We start from the raw sequence: 26,462 nt of genomic DNA, 5'->3' as shown, positions 1-26,462 counted from the left end.
GTTAAATACAATTATCTTAAGATGCAACGATTTTGTATCACTTAAAAGATCACTGTGTAGGGCGTAGGGGGATCTATTGACAGAAGCTGAATATAATATTCATAATTATGATTTCATTAGTGTATAATCACCTGAAACTAAGAACTGTTGTGTTCTCGTTAGCTTCGAATGAGCAGGACCTCTTCCACAGAGCCTGACACGTTAGAGCGTCATGTTTCTACAGTAGCCCAGGACGGACGGAGGGTCTTCAACGTATTCACGTTCCCTGACGGCCACCGCTGCTTCTTCCACATGCTTAGAAAAGGAGTGGCGACGTAATCGAGTGTTCAGTTGTTTGCAATCTGCAACCTCACCACTAGATGCCACTAAATCCTTCACACTGGTCCTTAAGGACTTTGCACTGGGGCGTACTCAGTTTTGTTGTATACTGTATACACAATATGTTTTGTTTTGCAGCTGATAATCATTAGAATATAGATAGTTTATGAGAGATTTTACATTTGCTTTGGGACAAATTCAAATTCAAAACTGTGAATTTTGCTGTTGTGTCTGGATGGAAACTGAATATCACTCTTGCATGTTTTCTGTTTCCTGTCCAATATTCAAAATAAGCAAAATACAAAACAAAACCCGAACCCTTTTTTGTGCAGTGTCATGCAATCCAGTACAACAGCTCAGCCACACATTGTATCTGTGTGAAGCTTGTAACATTCAGCTTTTGTTCAAGTCCGTCAAGAGGCGTTTATTCAGCTATATGTTTATTACTGAGGAAACATCACTGCAACTTAACAAAAAATCTTATTTACATTTTTTTTAATTAAACCAATTAATACTTGTAAAAATTCCCATTCTCAATTATTAAACACATATAATATTATCTTATAATTATCTTATCTAATAAACCTCCCATTAACTTTGGCTTCTGCTTTGATCCCATTAATGAGACATTTATCAACTCACCTGGATTATATTAATTAACATGTTATTGCAGCTGCAACCTCTTTAATAATTTATGAAGTTACAGCTCCGTTAACAAGAGTTACAGATACTGAGGTAAGTTATTATGAATCATAATTTATGATGACGTGCAGAATACACTTTAAAGAGAGCGGTCTGATTTACTTGGTGCTGCTCTAATTCAGTCCCTTCCAGCGGACTCATGTTATGCATCACAATGCAGCAGCCAGCAAACACAGCAATTACATACGCTGAGACAAAAGCAGATGAGAGGCTGATAGTTATTATCACAACAAGGGTCGTGTGAGGGAGCAGCTGCTGTTTCGAAGTGATCAGGAGGGAACGTGTGTGATATATTTAACAGTATTTGTTTTCGAAAGGTTTTGACCAGTATTGATTGTTCTGACCTACAGTATAGTATAAAAAATTATCACTACAGAATAGTGATATTTTGTGTTTTCATTCAATATTTTAACCCTCCGCTCTCTCCGAAACTGCATTAAGAATCTTCACTTACAATCAGATGAATATGTTTCTTATAGGATTTATATTCGTCTTACAGCACGCTAACTCAGAGCAGCTAATTATACTTAGTATGAAGGCAGGGAAACTGCTCATCCCTTGAATAAAGAATTACAATGCAAAAACATTACTATGGTAGAGACTCCGATTATTTAGCGCAATCCCAGGGCAGATTACCCATAAACTTCATCCGCATTTCCTTTCAAATGTCAATCTGATCATTTCGGACGTAAAATTATAAAAACACAAAGTGTAAACAGGCAAAAACAGCCAGTTCAAAGAATTATGTTTGAGTTTAAATATGATTTGATTCAATATTGAAAACAACAAAAACACTACTTGCTAGTGGTCACTCACAGACAGTTTGAGAAACACTAAATTTTAAACATGAACTTGATTTTAACAAATTTACTAAATAAGATTATGACATTGGAAGTCAGCTTTCTGTACTTGACACAGCTCAGATGGTAGAAAACAAACAAAACAGCATTGAGGTACAATCTGTCCCTCTAAACAAACTGAACAACTGAATCCATTCTGAAATAAAACATGGTGGTTTGGTGGAAATCCTCCAAATCAAGGATATTCGTGTGTTTAACATTCAAGTGCCATAAAACTGTGTCACATACATTTTTTTTCGTTTAAATTTCCTGTCAGTTTCTAAAGGAAACAAGTCACCTCAGGGCTTACATTTATCTTTGGATATGTTGTTCTCAAAGCTAGAGGTCAGTCCTGCCTCCAGAGGCTCAGCTACAACTTAAAATATCTGAATACAGGCACCTGTTTCAGGTTTTGCTTTGAATACAAACAGACAGCGATAACACAGAATTATACTTGTTGGTGTACCTTTAAACTGCCAGTTCACATAGACAATGTTTTAAAGTGGTGCTGCCCTTGTGAAGTACCTCTGCTTCACACTCTACACAAGCTAAATTTAAATCTGTATCTGTGAGGTCCTTACTTCAGCTCTTAAGTGTTGTTGTCAAATTTAAGATTAGAATTTAAAGCTGCAAAAACACCATTAACTTGGAACATTATAGTGTAAAGTAGTTTTCATGATGGACTCTCAACTCCTCTGTGTTTTTAAAGCAGCGGAGGCAGGAACATCTGACTATGACGCGGATATCCCTGATCTTTCCGACCTTGGAAACTCTGTTTCAAAACGTCGGTGCTGGTAACGGCGATATTGTTCCGTACCTGCAGCTCTGAACACCGTCCCTCTCCGGGTTTATGTTGGTGTTCAGGTTCGAGACTGTGGACTGCAGTGATGAGGACTTACCTGTGCGAGATGTTAGGACCTAAAGCCGGGTTGGAAACGCGCAGTTTCTTCAAAGATGAGCTCCTTCAGTGTCTCTTTGGGTAGGTCGTCCAGCTCCATGTCAAACTTAAACGGAGCCTCAGCAACAGGCTGCACGGGGCGGCAGAGAAGACGTGGACGTAAACGTACAGTGGAGACTTGAGCTTGATCACCACTAAAACAATCTGTTCTGAACTGAACCGTTCAGAGATTCCTTTGTAACATTAGAAAGTATAAAACATGACAACAGGCCTGTTTAGCACAAGCTGACATGTAACAGGCCAACGTCACCGTCTCACCTCATCTGTGGGGTCGTAATATTGCTCCAGGTAAGGGTGCGCCAGGGCCTCCTCCACCTCGATCCTCTTGTGAGGGTTAAAGGTCAACATCTTGTCCAACAGGTCCAGAGCTTCAGCACAAAAAACACAACAGCAAGAATGTGAATACTGACAAATTACTGATTTGAAATCTAATATTCCTGCAAGATACCAAACTATTAGGGATTAAATCTACATATTTTTAGTTGCACCTCCCTCCTGTCCAAGCTTCACTCTCACTAGAATTCAAAGCATTTGACTCAACGATGTTTTAATGTGAGTGAAGCTTGAGGATAAAACAATAAATTCTTATTCATATTCACCCATTTCCTTCATCACTTGGAATGTCCCTATCCTTTCCTACATTCTTTCCCTGTTGGCCTGTGGATATAAAGTGATATTTTGTGCAGGAATTCCCTCAGGAAGTTGGTTAGCAGAGGTGACCCCTCCCCTGTCTGCAGCCTGCAGAGCTCACACAGTTCAATTTGAGACTTTAAGAGTTTTATTTAATACCACATGAAATTAAATCTAATGCTTTTTTCACAATCATACTGGCCAGAATGTCCAAGTATGATGGGGACAATAAGGTCGAGAATTATATCACATTTGATCAGTTCTTCACAGCAGTGTATAACAATGATTTCTAATGATATAATTAATTAAATGAATGTGTCCTGGACCAAGATATGTGGCAAAAAAATGGATGGAAGGATTAATCAGTTAAAATGATATGTGGATATGTTAATTTAAGTTTTGCTAACATCAACCTTTTGCCATTATGAGCCGATACTGACTGAAACTCTGTGTGCACAACCCACCGCTGCAGCAATCCCACCTTTAGGTTACAGGTGTTTAACGTCTCTTGACAGAGCACAGTCACTTACAAAAACATTTTATATCCGACGTTAAGACTTTTCGAGGCCTGCAGATAGGTTGAGTATCACCTCAGAAACTTTCATGATGATCTACAAATAAGCAGGAATTGTGTTGCTGTCCAGGCTTCTGACCTTTTGGATCAGCGTTGGGGAAGAGGCGGTTCCACGGCACTTTGCAGCGCAAAGGCAGCGACAACAGATAGTTCCTGGCCTTAATGTTGATGATGCAGTTGAGATCCTCCTGAGAAGGAGAACCCAGGATCCCTGAGGGACAAAGAAGAAATACTTTCTGAGTGCACAGCTCTAAATGAAAGACACTAATTCTCAAGAAGTTCTTGAGTTATGTGAGGACGTTTTGTTGAGCAAAAATTACAACAGAAAAAAAAGACAGATGGGAGAAGCAATATGTGGTCTAGCACCAAGACACAAAAAGTACAACTTGTTAAATGCACATTAACAGCTACAGTATCTATGGACTGGAACCAGGAAGCTGCTGCTACTGACAGAGAGTGTGAAATTTTAACTCAAGTCGAAAGTTGTCAAACTTTTATGCAAACTACACTGACACTGCATTTGTCTCAACTTAAAGTAAAACATGAAGTTGTTAAAATATGCCACAACTATTGTGATATACTTTTTTTAAATATCTGTTATCCAGATTAGCTGATTTTTACCATTAAGCTACATAAACACTATCATTTCAAAGTAAATAACTATATCTAATAGCAAACACTCAACTAATATCAGTGATTCAGAATATAATTATAATTATGGAAAAAATAATGTATTCTGCTTTTACAATGAATAAATTGAGAATGACTGGAATAAACCTGTACTTTTTGTGAAAATATATTGTTCTTATTTAAAAACACCCGTTCACACCAACGACACAAATGATGGCAGGTTTGATAATAAAAAGTTCAGGTGTTTGTTACTTTGAGCTTTAACACAAATGACACCGGACTGAATGTTATGTTTTGATAATTTATTAATCGTTTAAGTCTCTTAAAACGCAGAAGGAGTGATGGTATCACATCTTCAAATACAAGGATCGCTGTTTTTCAGAGTCCTACACCTACAGCAACCCTGACCATACTTTATAGTAAACATTAATTGATTAATTGAGAAAATGATCTGCAGATTAAACTAACAAATTGACATTTTGACTAATAAATGTCAAAAAACGATTGAAGCTGATTAATTAAAGGATAGTACTACAATACCAGTGACAGAATAATTACCCAAAATGTGGTTAAGCTGATCCAAGTAGTGCTTCCCAGGAAAGATTGGCCTGTTGGACAACATCTCAGCCAGGATGCAACCTACTGACCAGATGTCTATGGACTTGGTGTAGCCCTGAGAGGGAGGGGCAGAAAGACACAGTCATGACCACAGTGTATATAAAGTCAATTTAATATAAATTGGTGGACATTAACAAAGAATGAGATGAATGCAAACAGGATTAAGTAACATTATTAAGTAGCAGGAACAATAAAGCCTTTATTCTGGTGTTAGTGTCTCACTCTTCTAACTGTTAAACTGTGTTCGATTATCTGCAGGATTCAAAGCTAAAGTTAAGATTTAAATTAAAAATGTAGGAGCATTGTAATGTAACCTGATATCAAATACAAGACACATCTAACATACAGGTGCAGCGTGTTTTTCTTGTTTGTATTCTCTGACGTGACGATAAACAAGAGAAACACACTGCGCCTGTATAGTCCACGTTTCCCCAACATTAAATTAAAATACAGGACTGAGGAGTGAACCAAAAACAGATCAGATCGTCCTCGTGTGAAAATACTCGAGTGGCAAAACAAACAAAGAAACAAAAACAAGCGTTTTCAACTCATCCTTTCATCCCCGACTGTTGACATGTCAACACGTCACGGCAGGTGAGGGCGCTCACCTTGGAGTTGAGCATGATCTCAGGTGCTCGGTACCAACGAGTGGCTACATACTCTGTGAGGAAACCAGTGTGATCGTGGTCGGGATCGGCCACACGAGCCAAACCGAAGTCACAGATCTGCAGAGAGGTGAGAGACGACACAGTGAACGGCTGCAACACTAGAGGACACGTGATCAGGTTTGTATTTGTCATGATAATATTGATCTTTAATGTATCAGTTTTCATGCTTTCCTCCTCAAACGTGAGGGTCAGTAACGCATGTAATGAAATGTGTGTTTTAGCATTGCGTAAGTTAACTAATCCTTTTTTATTAATAACAATACTTCACAGACAGAAAATAGTGCAATGCAGTGTTTCCTTGGAAGTATTTAGAGCATTATAGGACACCAAAATAAAAAGGTCTTTCTGCAACAAGGAAGACTAGATTTGGGAAATCTGTTTGAGACACTACCTTGAGATCACAGGTGGTGTTGAGCAGAAGGTTGGAAGGCTTCAGGTCGCGGTGCAGGACGTTGGCAGAGTGGATGTACTTGAGCCCTCGTAGGATCTGGTAGAGGAAGTAGCAGATGTGGTCGTTGCTCAGGTGCTGAGTCTTCAGGAGCTTGTACAGGTCTGTCTCCATGAGATCCTGGACAATATATCTGCACAGTTCCGAGTTAAAGAGCTCTTTTGACTTTAATATAGCGTAAACCACATTCCTAATAATATAGAGGCAATTTACAGGAAGCAATACAGAACTTAATCCTGTCCAGATTAGTCAACAAAGTCATAATCCATTATTTTCTGTTTATTTTTACAATGAGGACTGAATATAAGCTCCACTGAGAGGATGAAAAACCTTGTGCACAGCTGCATTTAATAAGATATCATCTATCAAATCATTACTAGCAAACTGAAGACATCGACATGAACTCTGAGAACTTGTGAGTGCTATTTTTATTTTTATTTTTTACCATTTTACAGACTAATAAACTATATATAAAATAAACTGAAGAATGATCGATAATGAAACTAATCGTTATTATGTGCCGGCAAATTTTTCAGTTAACAATAATATTGATTTTTGGTGATATTGCCCAGTTCCTGTATACAAACTGTATTTATGTTTCCTGGTGCAGGCAAAGACAATGAAAAACCTTGCATCATGCAGCTCAGACATTTTGATTTTGTTGTTGTTGTTGATGATGATGATGATGATGATGATGATGATGAGTATTTTGGGTAACTTCTCAATTCAGTACAATATCAAAGTCCCGGAGTTGTCATTGTGGTTAAATGAGTTGATGTTCTTATAGCAACAACATACTAATGTTGTATCTACAACTTCCCTAAATAAGCTCTTTCACCACAAGTTGTTTAACAAGGACCCAGAAGCTCATTTCTGTGAAAGAAAGATTTCTACCTGCAGAGGTTTTTGTTTCGGTGTTTGGATGAATGCTGTGTTATGTGGCATGCAGGAAGCTATAAGCTGAGGAGCTGTGTCCGTTTTGTTTTAGGTAAGACATTGTGTAAAACTGCATTATGACAGTGACTATGGACCCGAGCACTTTGCTACTGTTGCTGCTGGGCTACAGTGAAGAGCGTCTCTGCCAAATATACGATGACAGGTGGCTATTATGCAATAAAATACAACTGAAAACCCCTATTCAACTACAAACACTGGAGACTAAGACAAACCTCACTGATAAAACAAAGAAATCATTTCAAACTCCTGCATTAGAAACTTGAGGAAAACTGTCAAATACGAATATCTTAACACACTGTCAACTTCAAATATAAATGCCATCAAGCCCCAACCTGAAGGTTATAAATTCAGCTGCAGGCACATGACACACTTTACAACCTGTATGTGAAAGGATACACGTCCTTCATCTGGTCGATGGTCGGTGTGCGGATAATGTCATTGATTCCGATGATGTTCTCATGTTTGAAGCGCAGAAGGATTTTGATCTCTCTCAGGGTGCGCTGACAGTACGTCTGGTGCTCAAAAGGGCTGATCTTCTTAATGGCCACACGGATCTTGTTGTCCCGGTCATAGGCAGAGCTGAAGTAAAAAACAAAAAGCCAGCAATTAGAAACCACTGGAGAAGGAACAGGACATTATTCAGACTTGTCTGAAAAACTTCACTGAAAAGATAACTTTGGGATTTTTTTTTAACCAGGTCCTTATTTTTTTGTTTTAGGATGTAAATGATTGATAAAAATCTTTAGAATCTGAGCAGTATTGAGGGAGAACGCTACACCCAGCAACTGCAGCAGCTGACCAGCAACCCACATGATTCAATAGGTAAAATTACTGCTTTTGTCAGTCGAGTCTGTTAGTGGTGGAACGGCTGTTTCTGGTTAAACAAAAAAGTATGTGTATAGGAATCCTATCCATAATGTTGACAGACACTTGTAATAAGTTTTACATGCAGTTTGAGCGGGGTCATAACATTTGATTAATCACCTGATCGATCAACAAACTGACTCCTAGAGTTCTGGCATGACAGTCCAATTTTACACTCTGTGGACAGTCAACTGATCCAAACATTGTGAGGATACAAGTTGCAGGTTCTGGTTATGCTAAAACGCAGATTAAAATGTGTAGAGTGAGTTTACACAAGTTACAAGATTAATAGAAATCCGCCAAGTCAGTCGGTTGTCCCCCCTTGTTTCAAATTAAAAGCCCTCTGCATAGTCGAGTAATTATGATTTCAGATGCTGATTCAAATGCTGTTTCCGTCCTGTGGTTTACCAGTGGAAAGCTCTGAATGTGATGTAGTAACAGCAGGAAATGTATGCATAAGCAATAGCATTAGCACAGTGAGGCTGCTGCAAGTATCTGTCAGATAAAAGAAGATAATGGCCACAGCCGTTTGGTTTAGCTCGATGACACACAGCTCAGTTGAGTTCACAGATCATCACTGCTTGGTTTCAGGTCTATAATACGGCAGGTCAGAGTGATTGTGCCCTGCTGAGAGGATGCGGTGAAATTGCATATGATCACGCAATGCCACAGCTCTTCACAACTTCACTACTTTAAATTTAGTTATTAATAAATTGCCAAACTCCAGGATTTTAATGACCAGAGTTGCATGAATTTGGCACTTCTGTATGTACACGCTACACAGCCTCGCAAACGAAACATGTCACTGTGTGCAAAGTGTGTTCGCTAATTTTCCTTTCAACATTGCCCATAATGTAACAATTCATATGACGGAGTGAGTGTGAATGTAAGCAGGCAGCTCAGCCCCATTCTGCTCTACTGGCATCTGAAATCCAATAAAGAAAAGTGCAATGTAAACAGGAAATGATGAAGCATGTTTGCATGCATGGGGTTCCTGGGTCTGGCAGATCTCACAATAAAGCCAGACCCAGAGAAGGGTCAATAAGTTAATGCACAAAGCTTAGAAGGAATGTGCCTTTCATATCACGCATAACTTCACAACAGAGGTGATTTACTGTCAATGTCTGGTTTTTCAAAGTGAGAGAGACTGGTGTCAAATATAGTGCTAAAATGATTTTTTTTCTCATAATGCAAGTGTTGGATATAAAAAGAAAAAATCTGATGGTTTACTAACAATATTCAGACTCAAAAAATACATATTTGCTCTTAATACTCACTAAATCTTTCATGAGGAGACATGTCGGCCATTAGCTAGAAAAAGTTGAGATGAGATGTAAACAGGAAAAAAATACCAGCATAAAGACATAAAGGGGAGAAAAATGTGCTGTAAATCAGGAAAGGTTTTTGCCTGCAGGTCTTTTCTTTATAGAGGTGAAGCATCATCAAGTGCTAAAATGTTCCCTACAATCCTTTGAGAGCACTGTGTTTTGTTTACTCTGCATGTTTTAAATTGATTGACATTGTGCTACCATGTCTCTAGCGGCCAGCAGGTTCAGGTGTGTTTTGAGGGTTAGGACACATTATGACAATAATCATGATTCCGAGCAAAATGATATTAAAAAAAAAGAAAACCAACAAAAAGTTATTGTTATAAAAAATGTGTAAAAAAAAAAAAAAAAATGTCTGACTGATTGTCCGAGTGCGTCTATACCCAGAGGGCTAATTGTTCACTTCCACTTTAAAATCTTGGCGCTGCCTGTAATGAGACACCTCCTCCACACTATAGAAATCATTCCAGGTACAGACATGTCTACACACTGTTGAATTTCAGGCTCTTTCCACTCGCTGTTTCAACTTTCTCATGCTCCCTCAGCCTGAGATATTTTCAATTCCCACACTATGGTATAAACCTGCAGCTTGCACGCCAACTTTAACTCCAAAAACCTGTTGTGTCAGTATTGTTTCCCAAAAAGATGAAACAAGAATCAAAAGATGTATGGGTGTTGCCTTCAAATTCGGCAACTTAATACGTTCATATAATTTGGGGGTTTTTTGTATGGTTACAGAAATCCACCTATTTTCAAGTCTGTCACAAGAAATGACAATTTCTATTCTGCTTCTGGATTCACAAACTGGCCAGACGTCTTCAGTGCACAGGAAATGACACATCAAAACCAAGTCCAACTGTTCAACCACCGCCAACAAATGCAAATGACTGTTGCCAGCTTCCCAAGACTTTCTGGATCTCTACCTCAATCTGTTGCAACTTTGCTGCCATCTTAAAAACCAAAATTGCTTAACACAGCTGTAACTGCAGGATGACAAATTGAGAAAACTTGCATTATTAATGGTTTCCTTAAGTTCTCCAGATTCATCATTTACATGCATGGCCTTATTTCTGCACATTACAAACAACAGAAATGACTGAACAGCACCCACACAGTATGACAAAATAAGAAAATGAGTTGCTATAGTGATGAAGGGTGTAGGGAATGAAATGTAAACACAAGTGTGCCAGCCTTCTGCGAGGGAAATATGAGTGACCTTCCTTTCCACTTGTGTGAGAGGAGAGGGAGAGGGAGAGGGAGTGTGTGTGTGTGTGTGTGTGTGTGTGTGTGTGTGTGTGTGTGTGTGTGTGGGAGTGTGTGTGCGTGTGTGTGGGAGGAAACAGTTCTCCATGTAACTGTTCTACACCAGTAGATACCCTCATGTATTCAAAGCTGAAGTCTGATCCAGGACAGAGCCAGTTTGGCACAGACATACTGTATCCTCACAGTCAATGGTGCAGCCTCCACCAGCATTTGACACAGCACAATATTTTCTCACGCATGATATAAAGTCACAAAGAAAATGTCTTTACAATGCTATGCCATCTCCAAGTGTATGAGAACAAATTCGCAATTTGGCAAAAAATTCTTCATATAGATCAAATACAAACACTCTGCTGTCGGTTTATTAGCTCCACCTAGCTAAAACTAATGCAGTCTGACAGTAATCATATTCAGTTTCTATTGAAATTGAGAATGTAGGACAAAAATAAGTATTCAAACTATAATAATGTGTTGGAATGAAAAAACATCAGCCTATAATGGGTTATACTCTTTGTTAGCCAAAGTGATGGTGTCTTTAGGTTCCTGGGGAAATGTTAACAGGCAGTTTTTATTGTGTTATTACAGACCTTTTTTCCAACTGTTAAACTATTAACCCTATGATGCAAAATAATGATTAAAAAATTCAAAATAATTCACAGGTGAATGATAGCTGGAGCCATATTCATAACCCATTCATCAATTTAACAACACATGTAATTTAAAAATGAGTGTTGTGTAACTGTCTCATTTGCTGCAGAATCCTCACACACACAAGTCGTTGGTACGGGAGGTAATGAAAAGGACGTCAGTGGCTCCGTTTAGTGCAGAGAGAAGTGAGGACAATCTTTGTTCACACTACATTTCACCATGTTTACTGAGGCAAGCCCTTCAGTTCCTTGTTAGTTTGTCCAGACATGTAACACAAGGAACGTTTTGAGGAAGTACAAAGTACACCGAGTTGAGTGTGTAGTATCAGTGTACTGGGAGAGTCTCAGCCTTATCACTGGACTTTCATTTGTGAGGCTGCTGCTCTCCGGGACTCAGGACTTTTGAAATAAAAGCGATGACTTTGATCGTGGTTTCGTTACTGATGTAAATTTCTGGCTGAACACTCACATTCAGCTGACGGCGGCACCCGTCTTACACAGCCGACTGTAATGCCCCCGTGTGAGGAAGCAGGCAAAGGACTACTTATGTTTTGTTGCTATACTTAAGAGGTTGCATGCAACACACTGATGCTTGGACGAAGGTAGAGATTAACCAATTAGTCAAATCAGGAGAAAATTAATCCACCAAAAACAAGCAGAAATGCCCAAAATTCACTGCTTCCGCCTCTTCAAATGTGAATACTTTTTGTAACAAGCGCAAGAATTTTGGCTGCACACAACAAGTTATCTGTAGATGTTAACTTATTAACTTGTTGGGGCCAGATTTGCATGATAAATAAAAAGCTACACTATTACAAAAAAAGGTGTATAGTCCTGTCTTCTGACCTCTTGGTAACTTCAGATAAATTACTTGCAAAAATCAGTGTCCTCCAGCGCTCCAACTGACAAGTATTTTCATTATCGATTAATGTGCAGAATATTTTCTAGACTTATCGATCATTTGTTTTGTCTAGAAAATGTCAGAAAAAGTGAAAAGTGGCTGTTGGAATTAGCAACAGCCCAAGGTCCCGCCTTCACATGTGAAACAATTATCTGTCAATCGACTAATCAGCTGTAGTATCTTTTAATTTGCTTCTGAAACATTTTCATTGACGTGTTCAGTAACTTCTTTTGAATTGCATTTTGTCTTGTATATTACTTCTGAAATTATACTTTTATAGTAAGCCTTTTTACAACCTTTTCTAAACTTATCTGCATGTGTGTGCTACATTTAAGTTTTATAGCAAGGTTGGTTTGGTTTATGTTCCAAAATTAATTTGGGATATGTATGTTTTTCTTTTCTTTATGCATTTTGTTTTTCTAAAGTCCTTTGTACTTTGGTTTATTCATGTAGCACTTATCATCATTATTATCATTATTATTATTATTATTATATTGTAAATCTAGCTATAGAAACCCTATGTCACACTTTTGAAGGCACCTTTAGTAAATGTATTAGTGTCACAGATTGTAATTTAAATGACATACTTTCAGTGATAAAGATGCTCTGATGAAGAGAGCTGTACTGTGGTCTCTTCTGTGCATATTGAACAGAATATACTGAGATTACTTCCCTGTTTCCTCTGCTTCTGCACTGTTTTCTGAGCATGCTAAGGAGCGTGGAGGGGGGGCAGGGGGGAGTGAAGAAAGAGAGGAGGGGGGCTCTGTTTCCAAGGAGATGGAAATACAAGGCTTGACACTGCAGCCGCTGTGTTATGCAATAGGGCTGTTACCATGACAGTGTTCACGGGGTTGGGTTGAAGGAAGAAGGGGAAAAACTCACTGTGCTTTAGGGCAACATGTACAGAGAAAGAGCAGATATGACGTCCATGCACCAACTAGACAGACATCGCACAGTCCAATGGTTTGCGAAGAAATCAGAGTGTCAGGTTAGAAGGACAGGCTTCAAACAACACACTAGTGTGCAGTAAGGCTGTTTGTCTGTTGCATTAAGCAGTGGTACTGCAGGATTAGAGGCTCTCTGCATTTTGCTGTTTCAGGATTTCTGCAGGGTTCACAAAGTCAAATTTAAGATTTTTTTTTTTCACAACAGTATATAATTAATTTATCATGCAAATCACATCCACAAACAATTTTCCAGACAGTGTTTGCTTGTTTTGTCTGAGAGCAGCCCAAGACATTCAGTTTAATACCATGCAAGACAAAGAAATCAGCACATTCTCACAATTGAGGACTTAAAATCCAAATATTAGGTATTTTTATTTTTAAAAAAAAATTACCTACAAGGTTGAATGATTGAAATGTGCATGAAATGAAAATATATTAATATTTATTTAATATCTAATTGAATATTTAATATTCAATTAGATGGGTCAATTGTCAGAAAACGTATCTACAACATCTAGTTGCTGTCACTTTTTATTCGAAATTCGAACATTCATTCGAATGTTGGGGGAATACAATCGAATATTTGACAGTTTACAGTCTAGTCATCCAGCAAAGGATGCTCTTAAATTACACTGTCGGCTTGATCTATGGCCAATCAAGCTAGTAATGTTGCGTTGTTTGCTACGACAATAGAGGACACTAGCGAGCAAAGCTGTCCTGAGCAAGACAATCACAACTTTGTCGACTCTGTATAAAGCAGCCGTCGTAACATTCAACAACAAATCTGCCCACAAAGTCCATTCGTCTGACTGACAACTATTCAGCATACTCAGCTTCAGTATGCCACCTGTCAGAAGAACGCCAGAACGCCATCAATGGTTAGAGATTCAGATTTATTCGAACAAACTGCATGTCTTTTAAACTTTTACATTGGAAGTTTTGGTACTTTCTGTTCTGTTACCATTGTGAACTAAATATCAACAAATTTTGGACCATTGGTCAGACAAAACAAGACAACTGAAAACATCACTTTGTGCTCTGAGAAACTATTGGGCTATTTTCTACTATTTTTTAGATATTCTATGGACCAAATGATTAAATGATGATGAAAAACTGCCATTTCAAATGTAAGCTGCATAATGTAACCTTACCCGTACATTTATATTGTTTCTTCCCCATATTTCCCTACCAGTAATCCACTTGACATGATTTTAATCCCAGACTCACAGATTTTACTATGTGAACTGATTTTTTTTTTCTCGTACTTATTCTACATTTCATTTTCTTCGACATATATTCTGTTATACTTCATCCATATTCTATTTCTGCACAAAGATCAATTAGTTAAATCTTTCTCAGAGCTGAGATAAATCACTTTCTATCACTAAGAGGTTTCCGTTGTTGTGTGTTCAACCAATATCACCTTATTAGCTTTAAGCAGAACAAAGAAAGATTTTTATCACAAAGGTATTAAGCCAAGTAAAAAAAAAAAAAAAAGAAAGCACATACTCAAGATGTAAATAAATTCTGCTTTTCATGTTTGGTCCCTTAAGGATTTATCTATGTCTTTTTATCATCACGATACACATCCTGTTACTGTGCATACTAACAGCTATAATCAGTTGACTGCAAGGTGTTTGTGTTTACAAGAACATTACAATCAAACCTTGAATGGCTGTATGACAAGATGAGCTCTGTGATATTTTAGCTCTGCGATGGACTGGAAACCCGCCGTCTGCAGAATGCGTATTAAAATAAGCTCCACAGCAACATACAATGGACACTTCTTACACTATTCAAATGTTGCCTTGATGTGGTTGCTACTTTTTTCTTTTCCTGCCTTCACTAGAAAACTGCACAACTACACAAATCCATTTGTTTCACTTCACAGGGCTTCTGTAGGGTTCATCGGGTTAAACTTTAGACTCTTAAGATCCTCTTAATACAATGTAGAATAAAATTTAAAGCTTCCCAGCTGCTGTAGCGGCAGCAGTGACAGCGTTTGCTGCAGGTCTGACGGCGCCCACTGAAACTCCACAGAAAAGAGTTACAAAACCCACTGTCACAACGATCTCACTTGTAGTCTTACAGTAGGTGTTACATCTCCTGACAGCATATAATCACATAACCAAATATTTTATATCTAATATTACTGCCTACAACAGGAAAAAGACCAGATTTGAGACGGAAGTTAAATTTAAGACTTTGTAATAACTTTTAAGGCTTTGTTTTCGTTTTACAAGAAACTTACTTCAGTGCTTTGAGACTTTCTGAAACCTTCACAGACTGAAGAAACTCTGAGGAAGTGAATTGGAGGAAGCAACTTTTCCCTCCTTGCACTGTGCACACAACATGCATTGATGTTTGATGTTACTCTTTATAGATCCTCGCTGTCGTATGTAGTATTTTGTCACAGGGCAGCATCCAACTCATACTCGGGTTAATGTTTTATTTTATAAAAGTGCATACATCTTTTGCTGTTTATTATGTCCACCTCTGCAAGATCTGGATGGCTTACCCATCTTGGCTGCATGATGAAACCTGACATGATATTTAAATTACTTACATCAATACCAGTATATAGAAAACTTAACTTTGTGCTCTGGAAAATTCTGACCTTAATTGTAATTTTTTACTATTTTGTAATGTTTTATAGACCGAAAAACTAACCCAGTAATGATAATATCAAACAATAAGATAATCAGCAGATTAATAGACCATGAAAATAGTGATTTGTTTCCGCCTGAATTTTAAAAACCACAAGTCCAAGCCCAAATTTATTTACTTTACTATCATATATGACAAAGGAAACCATCAAATCCTCACATTTGGGAAGCTGGAAATAGTTTCTCAAATGTGAGATTAGTCAAGTAATACATTAGTCGATTGAGAGAAAATTAATCTGTCACTATTTTGACAATCAAATAATCATTTTAGTCAAAATGTAAAATATTTCCAGCTTCTCAAATATGAGGATTTGATGCTTTTCTTTGTGATAAATGATGATAAACTGAGTATCTATGGATTTTGGACTCTGTTGGTCAGACAAAACAAGACATTTAGAGGCATCACCTTGGTCTGTGGAAAATGAATGAAATGAAAATAAATGTTGGGTGTAGCCTGAAAGAAAATCATGACTGTAAGAAAGTGAAAGTACAAATATGACAAGCTGCCCTTAAAACATGTTGCATAATTAGCGATGTGAGTTACTTGGTGTCACACTAGATTAGTAAATGGAAATGCTGTAATCTGCATGTGTTGAAAAATCAATAAATTAAAAATAAATAAAAAGTCTTCAATTATACCAATAAATAATCAGCAGATTAATCAATAAAAATAATGGTTAGTTGGTAAGCCACATATAAATATGTAAATTTCCCTGTTGTCGTTGTCTTAGCGCCTCATTCTTACACCGACTCTTATGAGCAGATCTGTGCTTTATCAACCCTGTTTGCCATGACAGCAGTTGTTGTTGTGTGTTGTATTGTTTTCAGTCATTATGACTGCACAGCAGCACACTTTTCTGGTTTCTTCAGATAGCAGCTAGGTTACACAACAGGCTTAAAACAGACAGCACAAGAACAAATAGCGCTAAATACAGATGTGAAAACTAATGCTTAGAAATTCACACTTGTCCTTATTCTGTCCATACCTTACGTTTGAATCCGTTATCGCGGCTACTAGCATAGCATCAGACTGAATTTATGCAGTTAATTTACCTGAAACCCTAAAGTAAACTAAGCTGAATGACATACTGATTACAGAGAACCTCACTGACATTAAAAGAAATGGCCCCTTTGTGCAAACCTTAAAACGCATGTCAACTCCATCCGATACACTGCTCAATAACCACCCAGTTTACTGAGAGTATTAAAGGTAAACACAGGTTTGCTGACTGAGGCACACCAGTGATGAAAGCAGTGTAGCCCACACAGAGACAAACACTGTGAATACCGCACTGTCTAAGTACAGCAGCCCTCCTAGAAAAAGCACTTATCTTTTTTCTTTCCTTTATTCCTCTGCCTAAAAGCACGCTGCCACTCCCATATACTGTGTAACTGCTTTGTAACTTCCAGTGCTGACCAAACACTTGAACCTCGCTATCAATGTTTGAGCTTGTTATCAGCAAGGTCATAGATTCCATCGCCAGCCGAGTCTCTGCATTCAACCAGATTCACGTGGTGGTATTTTGCATACATCAAAATTCTGCCTATTAAATGAAGCACTCTCTCGTATCCCTGAATGAGGATGAACAATTAACACAAGAGCTGATAGGACAATACTTCTTAATAGTATTGTGCAACCGAAAATTTACAGTCCATCTCCATAAATGAGAATTTAATCTGACCGATGCGAGATGTTTCTTGTTGGATTAGCGTCACAGTCACCTCCTCAACAAGATCACCACCAAAAATTAAACTTTACACCAACTGAAACAAGTAGTCAATTTAACAATTAACTGATTAAGAGAAAATGTATCAACTATTTTTACAATTAATTCATTGTTTAAGTAATTTTTTCTAGCTAAAATACCAAACATAAACTGGTTTCAGCTTCATAATTGTGAGAATATGCTGCTTTTCTTTGTCTTATGTGACAGCAAATTAATTATCTTTTGGTTTTAGACTGATTGGACAAACAAGACATTTGAAGACATCACCTTGGGTTTTAGGAAACTGCAAAAAGTTTTCTGACATTTTATAGACCAGTCAATTAACAATCTTCATTTATTGCACCTTTTCATTAAAGTTGTTTAATAACGTTTCTCTCAGATTCGAGCTTTTCAATGTGAACAGTTGCAATTTTTCTGTTTTTATATTATTCTAAATTAAATATGTTGGGGTTTGGAAAAACAAGACTTCTGAAGGTGTCATCTTGGATATTTTTGGTCATTTCAAAGACTAAATATGACATAAAAATGACAGATGAAAATAACTGATGTGTAGCATGAAAACTGTAAAAGAGAGCGAGAGAAGAATTCTACAACTGTTCACTTTCACTACAACCCTGCAAGAAAATCAACCACATCCGTTTGCTGACTCTCCATGAACGACCTAAACATAACCATGAATGTTTTAAGCTACAGAGGGGGTAAGACCCATGGTATTTCAAAGACAGAAAACTTGTTTCAATGTTGCATGTGCATGTAGGCACTTATGTTGCTCGTCTTTTCAGCATTTTAACATTTGACAAAAGTTGCAGCGGCAGGAAAACATGCACAAAAGAGGAAGGTCCTCCCTGAGTTTGTCAGTGATGTAATAACTAATTTTTGCTTCGTGTCCAGCACAACTTCATCTAAAAGATGACAACACCCGTGTGTGTGTGTGTGTGTGTGTGTGTGTGTGTGTGTGTGTGTGTGTGTGTGTGTGTGTGTGTGTGTGGAGATGTAAATGCAACCTCAACTTCTGCAAGCATACTGTGACATTAAAATGAGACCAAGAGATACCATCAAAGCCGTCTGGCCACTAATGCAAATTTTACTTTGCATGCAATCACATCATTGTTTCCCCCTCACAGACACAGACACAGATACAGACACAGACACACAGAACTGTGTGTAACTTATTCAGAAGGGTTTGTGCTCACTTGGATTAGATTTCCTGAGAAATACGTGGATGCAACAAGGGGCCAAGATGCAGCAACAGTGCAGCACTAAAATATTATGTCAGGCCCTGATGATGAACATGGATATCGGCTTCAATGCAACAAGCAGCAGTGTGCGTGAATGGTTTACGTGCTTGTTGAACCAGAAGTCATTGTGTTCATCTTGGCAGGCGTAATCACCCAAATTACACAAATTACATCTCCTTCTGAATTGCACAACAGGATCTCAGAGTGTCAAGGCTCTCATTCTCTCCTTCACTTTCCCATTGGCTGTGGAGTGGTGGTACTGATGTCAGAGGCAGAGGGGTTGCCATGGAGATGGGCGTCACGGTGTCATTTCAAGAGGACGGCTCATGGCAGGATGAAGCGGAGCATCAGCAACAGTGGAGAATCAGGATGGTCAAGGAGTCGATATCACACGGGTGACAACAACATTTAATTAAAAGTCACAGTTTATAATGAAATGTTAACTAAAGATGAGTTTACTGTATATGAAATTTATCAGTGGTGGCCAATACCAATATTTGTTTTGATAATTTAAGTTAAATCAAGTTAGTTAGTTAAATTAGTTAAATTATAAAATTAAACCAAAACAAAATGTCCCGTGGAGCTTTGCCTGGACCCTACACATGCTCATTATCAGACTGCATGTAAATTTAGTGCATATATTGTAGCACAGACTTATGTAACAACTTGATCTCATGATGCTTTTTTTCACATAAGTAAAGAAAACAGAAACGGGGCCGAAGCATTTGCTGGTTTTTCTCTGTTTTATCATGGATCATTTACCACATTTGGCTTTTTGAGAAGCTGAAATCAGACAATTTAAACTTTTTTTTTTTCTTAAATTTCGTGTTCATTTTCTAATCAACTGCAGCTCTAAAACAATTAATTGTCTAAATATAATGGAATGATTAAGAGAATTAAAATAACTCTTAATTGCACAACTAAAACAAAACAAAGTTTTTACAACTTTACCTTTTAGGCCAACTGGTTTCAAATTAAAAGAAAGCTTGATTTGAGTTCTAATGATGTGTTCAGGTCCCATCAGATTTACTGCAACTATGAGCGCTGAATGACAAAATGCTGCTCACATGAATCTGCTTTTTATACCTGCATTACAACTCAAACAAACGTGTTAAAAACCCACAGTAAACATGGCGCCAAATCCACCTATATTAGTAAAATCTACATTCCTTACTGTCAATTATCTTGGGAGGCACCGATCCGATACACTGGATCACTATCTGCAACAATAATGATCGTAAAAAGCAGATCAGGTATCAGCCATGACATAACCGGTCAATGTTAAATACAGCTGTGAGATTTCCTCTGGGGCTGAACAATTAGTTATTATCAAAACTACAATATGACCAAGTGCAATATCCAAACCACAGGAAATGCAGTTTTTTTGATTTGATTGGGACCCGTCAGCTCACAAATAACGTGAGGGAACATGCTTATTTGGCACAGACCACAGCAAAAATTACATCATTTTTATTTTTTTTTTTTCCAAGTGAAAATGAAATTCAAAAATGTACCATTACCAGTAAAATCTTGACTCATATTGCATCTGTCAAAATGACCGCAGGATGATCGTTCAGCTGTAATTTCCACCAAACAGTTACATTCATTTAGTTTTTAGAGGCACAGAAATTCCTGGCTTCCTGATTCGTTAAATAACAAGGATTTCAAAGAGTTCCACACAATGCTTAACACACATGTTAAATTTGGGGAAATGGAGCCCTGTTACCGGAGATATCAGAATCGATTGTAATGATGAACCGATCCAGCAACATTTAAAAAACTAAAAAAATTTTCCCAAGCAGAAGCAATGAGATGCCATCCCATTGTTCTCTGTCTTACAACCTGCCAACTTCCACCAATCTTTTCAGTTATAAAACTTTTTTTATAAACAGGAGCCACTTCAGCAGCAATCCCCCCATGATCTAACTGTTCATGTGGGCGGGTTGAAAAGGCAGAGTACGCCACGGCAGATTCTGAATATCATCACTGAGGGTGATACAGTATCTTGTGATTGTGTAAGCAGACGGCGTAAACCAACCGAGGCTTGTGTGAAGAGGCTCCAACACGTCAATCTGTGCAGCCCTCAGCCGCTGTAAAGCCCCGACATGCAACTGCCTTACCATCAACAAGAGGCTATTGAAAACGAAAATAGGCCTACTCTGAAAATGACACGGACATGCCTCACAGTCGACCGCCCTCTTACCATACAGTCAAACACAAGCAGATTTTGTAATACCACATATCCTAACACAAACTCAAAACTCTGTAGAGTATTCTGGGTAGCAGACCTTCTTTGTGCAAACAACCTAAGACTCTGAATTTCACATGTTTTATATCTATAGCTGCTGCAGCTAACTTTGAATATTGACCTTTTTAATCCCCAATCCAGTCTTTTCCTATGTAGATTTGCACTATTATTAAACTAAATCAACCACTACAACTACAATTCTGATGAAATAATGTTTGCAAAATTTTAATGCTCATATTCTCAGACAGAAACACCCTGTTATCATGTTTCAGCTTCTCTAAAAGGCAAATACATTGAGATAGAGGAACAAAAGGTCACCTTGATTGTGTCTCTATAAACACACTCCCTAATGAAGAATTTAGATCAAATGTTGGTGTCAAACAAATCTTTTATAATTGTGTAATTATGTTATTAGAATGTGGTTTTACAACACACGTCAGAGCTATGGCTATGACACTGCAAACAGACGATGCTTATCATGTAGCCTTAGTAACAAAAGTCAGACATGACAATAGACAGCAACTCCTCGGCCACCAAGTTTGCATCTTTGATACAACACTGTCCTCCCTGTCTATGCGTGATGTTTTGTGTGATCCAGTTAGTTGAAATGCTTTAGGACGGCACATTGAAAAGAAAAAGGCAACCAAAAGCAGGACATGGAGACAATGGAGAAAGTTAGATAGATAGAAAGATAGTTTTTAGGTAGTTAATGTATATACATACATATACATATATACATGCTGCACATTATACGCTCTTAATAGACAGATGGACCAAGCAATAAGCTCGTCTGATGCAGAAAGTCGCACAACGGGTATAAACGATACTGCTACTACACACTTTTTTCAATACTATGGAAAATATTGCGTATGACGAAAAATATTTGATACCATCAAATATCGGCCAAGCCTAGCTTCACAGTAACACAAAGTCAAGATGTACCATCACATGTGTAGATATCTGCATCACAGTTCCAACTATAGGACTAATGTGTAATCAAGGTACAGCTCCAACAATTTGTCATTTTTCAAGCCCCAAAAAAAAAAAAAAAAAAGGGGAAAGTTTTCAAATTTTCTATTCGCAGCATCTCAAATGGGAGGATTTGCTGCTTCTCTTTCTTGTGTAGAATAGTAAACTCGATATTTTGGGGTTTTGGAAAACAAGGTGTTTGTAATTATTTTCACTAGTATCTTTATATTTCACAGACCAAAACCTTTAATCACTTAATCAAAAATAATTGGCAGCAGAGTTCTTGTAAAATATACATTTGAATTTTAACTTAATTTTTAACCAAATAAAAATGTGTAAAAACTTTAATTGTGATCTTCTCTTATATTGTTTAAAACCTCTATGTTAAATGTGTCTTTATGCATGAAATGTATATAACAAAATATAAGCTTGAAGGCAGCTTTTCTGTGCCATAATGCTTGTTGACGGCAAGTGAAGCCATTAACAAGATGATAACCTGTATATGCTCTATAGTGGTGCAATGCTAGCACAAATGAGAAAGCCAGATAAAGAAGAACTACCTGAGGCTATTTAGAAATATTTCAGATGCAAACCGCGGGCCGTCTATGAAGCACACACTGCACCACTTTCTCTGGCTGCTGCACATCAAAGCAACATGACCAAGTGAGCGAAAACCACAAGTCTGAAGAAGAGCACAGCAAGACAAGTGCAAGGAGGCTGAGACTAACACATCACCCACTCCAACTGCCTCTGAGCACACCAGAAAGTCAAGAACTGGGCTTTTACGTGCAGATGAGTGAAGATTACAGTAAAACTGGGAGAACACTGGACTGTTTTATACACCTTGTATTTGCTGCTTGTATACAGTGTTAATATAATCATTTAAGGGCTACAAGATGAAAATGGTAATTGAATTCTTTGAAACAAAATAATTTGAATTTCTCCTTAAGAACCTCCAAGATAATGAATTTCAATTCTCCTTCAAATTATCCACTTAAACAGTTTATGTTGGTGCTTATTTAGTGTAAGGGCTTGTAAAAGAAAAAAAAAAAGGGGTCACATTAAATGCACATGAAGTTTTTTTGTAAGCTGTTATTTGCCAGATCCCTTTAACCTTAGTCAAGCATAATGGACCTGTCTGTGCTTGTTGCTGTAATTCATGATCCCTGATGCCAGGAAGAGATACTTTACTGTAAACTCACAAATCATTTTGTTTCTGGGTTGTTTCCTGTATTTGGTTGCCATTGTAACTTCTAATACACTCTATCACCGTTGCCTTAGAAGATAATCAAGACTTAAATTTAAAAGCATATTAGCTTGTTGTTTTTTTTTTGTTTTTTTTTGTTTTTTTTTTTGCTGTGACCTGAGAGGGTTTGCTCACACCTGCCCAGATGAATCCTACAAATGGATTAAAACATTCCATGGTTGAAATAAACCATTCACAACACGCTTTGTATGAAAATGCCTTTAAAATGTGTAGTATTCCGATCCGGCCCATTAAAAATGATAATAATGAGTGATAATATTTTGCACCAGAGACACCACTAAGTCATCATCTGGTCTGTTGGGGGGGGGTCAACGTCAAAAGAAGCCTGATCTTGAAACAAACTGTCAAAGGGCAGAGCAAACCATTAACTTTATCTGAGGGGGAACAAAAAAAGTCTTCTGCTAATGCATTTCATATTACTGGAAGATGCATTTGCAGTAACCAGAAGCAGAAAGCACTGGGTAGCAAGCAACGACCCCCCAAAGGCCAGTATTGGTAGCAGATAACGAAGAGAGAGGGAGTGAGAGAGAGCTCTGCTTACAGAAACTGACACTACATTAAAAGAAAGTTCGAGGAATAAAACGTAACAGGTGGGAGGTGAAGTGCAGAAACAGCACAGCGATATGAACAAATCTAAACTAATCGATTGGTCATTTCAGCTCTAGTTTGTTTAGTTATTTGTCTGTTTCTAAAAGAGTTAGTGCACATACATAAACATTAATCTAAATGTGCTGCTGCGTTTAGCAAACAACACAAAAATCGGATTTGTGACAGATGTAAGCACTCAGAATGTGTGACCATAGAATTAATAGTTGAGCAAAATTAAATAATGATTCGTTCAGCACATATTAAGACAGCCAGCTGTCTATCGATTAAGCCGCAGGTTGTTTTGATTAATAATTGATTCATGTAGCCGTAAATATGGCAAATAATAATTACAAATAAAAAATTCCATTAATAACTAATAACAAATGCCCATCACAAGTAACTTGAGAGCATAGTAATGCCTTCAAATTGTTTATTTGGTCTAGCTATGTCTATTCACAAAGCCCAAACCTATTAAGTTTCTAGTGATAAAAATCCGCAAATACTCACATTCGACAATCCAGAGACAACTATTTGGTAGTTTTACTTCAAAGATTGATCAACTGTCAAAATAGCATCTTATTGTCTATTTTAAAGCCAAAGCAGCCTCACAGACAACTCCTTACAGCTGAACGCCCTTCCAAGACTGGGGCCTTAATGGTTAACAGTATGTTATCTGGTCTGCTTGCCTTGAGCTACAGCATGTACTAATCATTTGTTTGATAGGAGATTGTACAAGAAAGAACCGTGGCTGTGTGTGTTTGGCAAGTTTTCCCCATTTTGCACACAAAAACATGCTAAACAACCTGCTGTGTCTGTACTATGTAGGCAGGTTATGAGTCAAATCAGTGTTCTCGGAAAACCCAGATCCTCTCACATTAGAGGAAGAAAGAGCCACACCGCTGTTGTTTGACACAAGGACAATATATTATGTAATACGGTAGAGTGTGCACATTTAAGGTTAACTACATCACCACAAGCTACAGGAACAACACGATTTAGTGTTTTTAAAAGGAGGAGAGTAGGATTTCACTTAATGCAATCTGAGATGCAGTTAAAATTGAATTAAGTTTGTCATATTTGGGGTTAATAATCAGAACGTGTACTACAAATTCAGCACAATTAAGCCAACAGTCTCGCAGAAGAGGGGGATACAAAATATACACCACAAATAACAGAGCAAAAATTGGGTTTTGATGAGTATATCCTCCACTACACCCCTAATAGCATATCATTAGATAGAGAATACTACTTCCAGAGTGGATCTCATCTACAAATTCCTCCATATACTGCATGTAACCAGCCATCAGCATCAGCTACTATAGCAAATGTACAAGGAAACCTTACTGCAACACATTTTCAGTTGCATCATGCAAATATCTCCAAAGAAACCTAAGCACAGTGTACACAGCTAACACATGGACATTTTATGATGATGATATAATGAAGAAAAAGAGATGTGGTAGTAAGTCTGTACTGACAGCAACTGAAATCCTATATACTTAATGGTCAAGTATAAGAAAGGTTATTACTCTAGTTTGATAGAAGAGACTATTAAGTTAAGTAAAATCAATGTTAGTTTTAAGTGGAGGATTGCACACACCCTGCTGAGTGCCTGTTGTAGAAATATCACTGACAAAAATGGTAGAGTTGGTCATTTTTTTAAGCTGTATTTTGCGTTTTTAGACACGAAGATGCCATAAAAAACCAATTAAAAGAAGATGCAAATGGTTTTTAATGTAGAAACACGTTCGCCATTGATGCAAGAAACTAAATAAAAAAGACTTCCAAGTTAAGTACAGCAACACACACAAAAAAAACCCACCAACTACGATGTACAAAAAATCTGTTAATTCAATGTGATTCAATCTGCTTCCTTCACTAACTGCCTCAGACTTCATTTAGGTAATGACACTGTTGCTAGCTAAAATATAACGTTGTTTTGTTGTATTAAATGGAAAAGGATTTAAGTTAGCTAACGTTGTGTCGGGCTTAAAGGGAGAGGGGTAAACTCCAGGCGGTATGTAAAAAAATAAATCTGGGTAAGTAAACAGACTCTTCGGGTAAACTTACCACACCATCCCGTAGGCTCCCTCCCCGATGTAGGAGAGGTTGCTGTACCGAGGCCCGACGTCGAAGGCCTGCCCGCGGACGAGCTCCGTTCCCGGCCCGGGGCTGGGGCCGCAGCCAGCAGGGGCAGACACCGCAGCTGTCGCCATTATGAGGACTGGCTTTTTTTTTTTTTTTTTTTTTTTTTCTTCTTCTTTTTTTACAAGACTATCAAATAAAAAAAAAACGAGCAGCTAGGATTAGAAAAAATATATATGTGTGTTTATATCCGTCTTCGCTATGACTGCAACAGGGTTTACAGTGTGTCGGAGGCCTTCTCGACGTGTGGAGTGTTTCTTCTTTCCGTTGACGTGCGTTCAGAGCGACCACACCGCTGATGTGCTGTCGCAGGCAGGAGCGA

The 26,462-nt window shown here is 37.8% G+C and overlaps 1 protein-coding gene across 1 annotated transcript in view; it reads right to left on the bottom strand.

The window, feature by feature from the left end:
* mapk1 (mitogen-activated protein kinase 1) overlaps window positions 1-26,462 on the bottom strand; it is a 31,487-nt gene extending 5,025 nt beyond the window's left edge. The window contains exons 1-8 of the mRNA XM_023414387.2: window positions 26,066-26,462; window positions 7,739-7,921; window positions 6,329-6,518; window positions 5,878-5,994; window positions 5,210-5,324; window positions 4,101-4,232; window positions 3,076-3,185; window positions 2,759-2,887 (exon numbers count right to left, since the gene is read on the bottom strand). Coding sequence (XP_023270155.1) covers window positions 2,771-2,887; window positions 3,076-3,185; window positions 4,101-4,232; window positions 5,210-5,324; window positions 5,878-5,994; window positions 6,329-6,518; window positions 7,739-7,921; window positions 26,066-26,211 — 1,110 coding nt within the window. The 5' untranslated portion in view covers window positions 26,212-26,462 and the 3' untranslated portion in view covers window positions 2,759-2,770. The remainder of the gene's footprint in view (window positions 1-2,758; window positions 2,888-3,075; window positions 3,186-4,100; window positions 4,233-5,209; window positions 5,325-5,877; window positions 5,995-6,328; window positions 6,519-7,738; window positions 7,922-26,065) is intronic.

This window comes from Seriola lalandi, unplaced genomic scaffold (assembly GCF_002814215.2).
Source record: "Seriola lalandi dorsalis isolate HSWRI2012SDOR001 ecotype SW California unplaced genomic scaffold, Sedor1 jcf7180002054524, whole genome shotgun sequence".
Lineage (NCBI taxonomy): Eukaryota > Metazoa > Chordata > Actinopteri > Carangiformes > Carangidae > Seriola > Seriola lalandi.
This window is presented reverse-complemented; position numbering and strand designations above follow the sequence as displayed.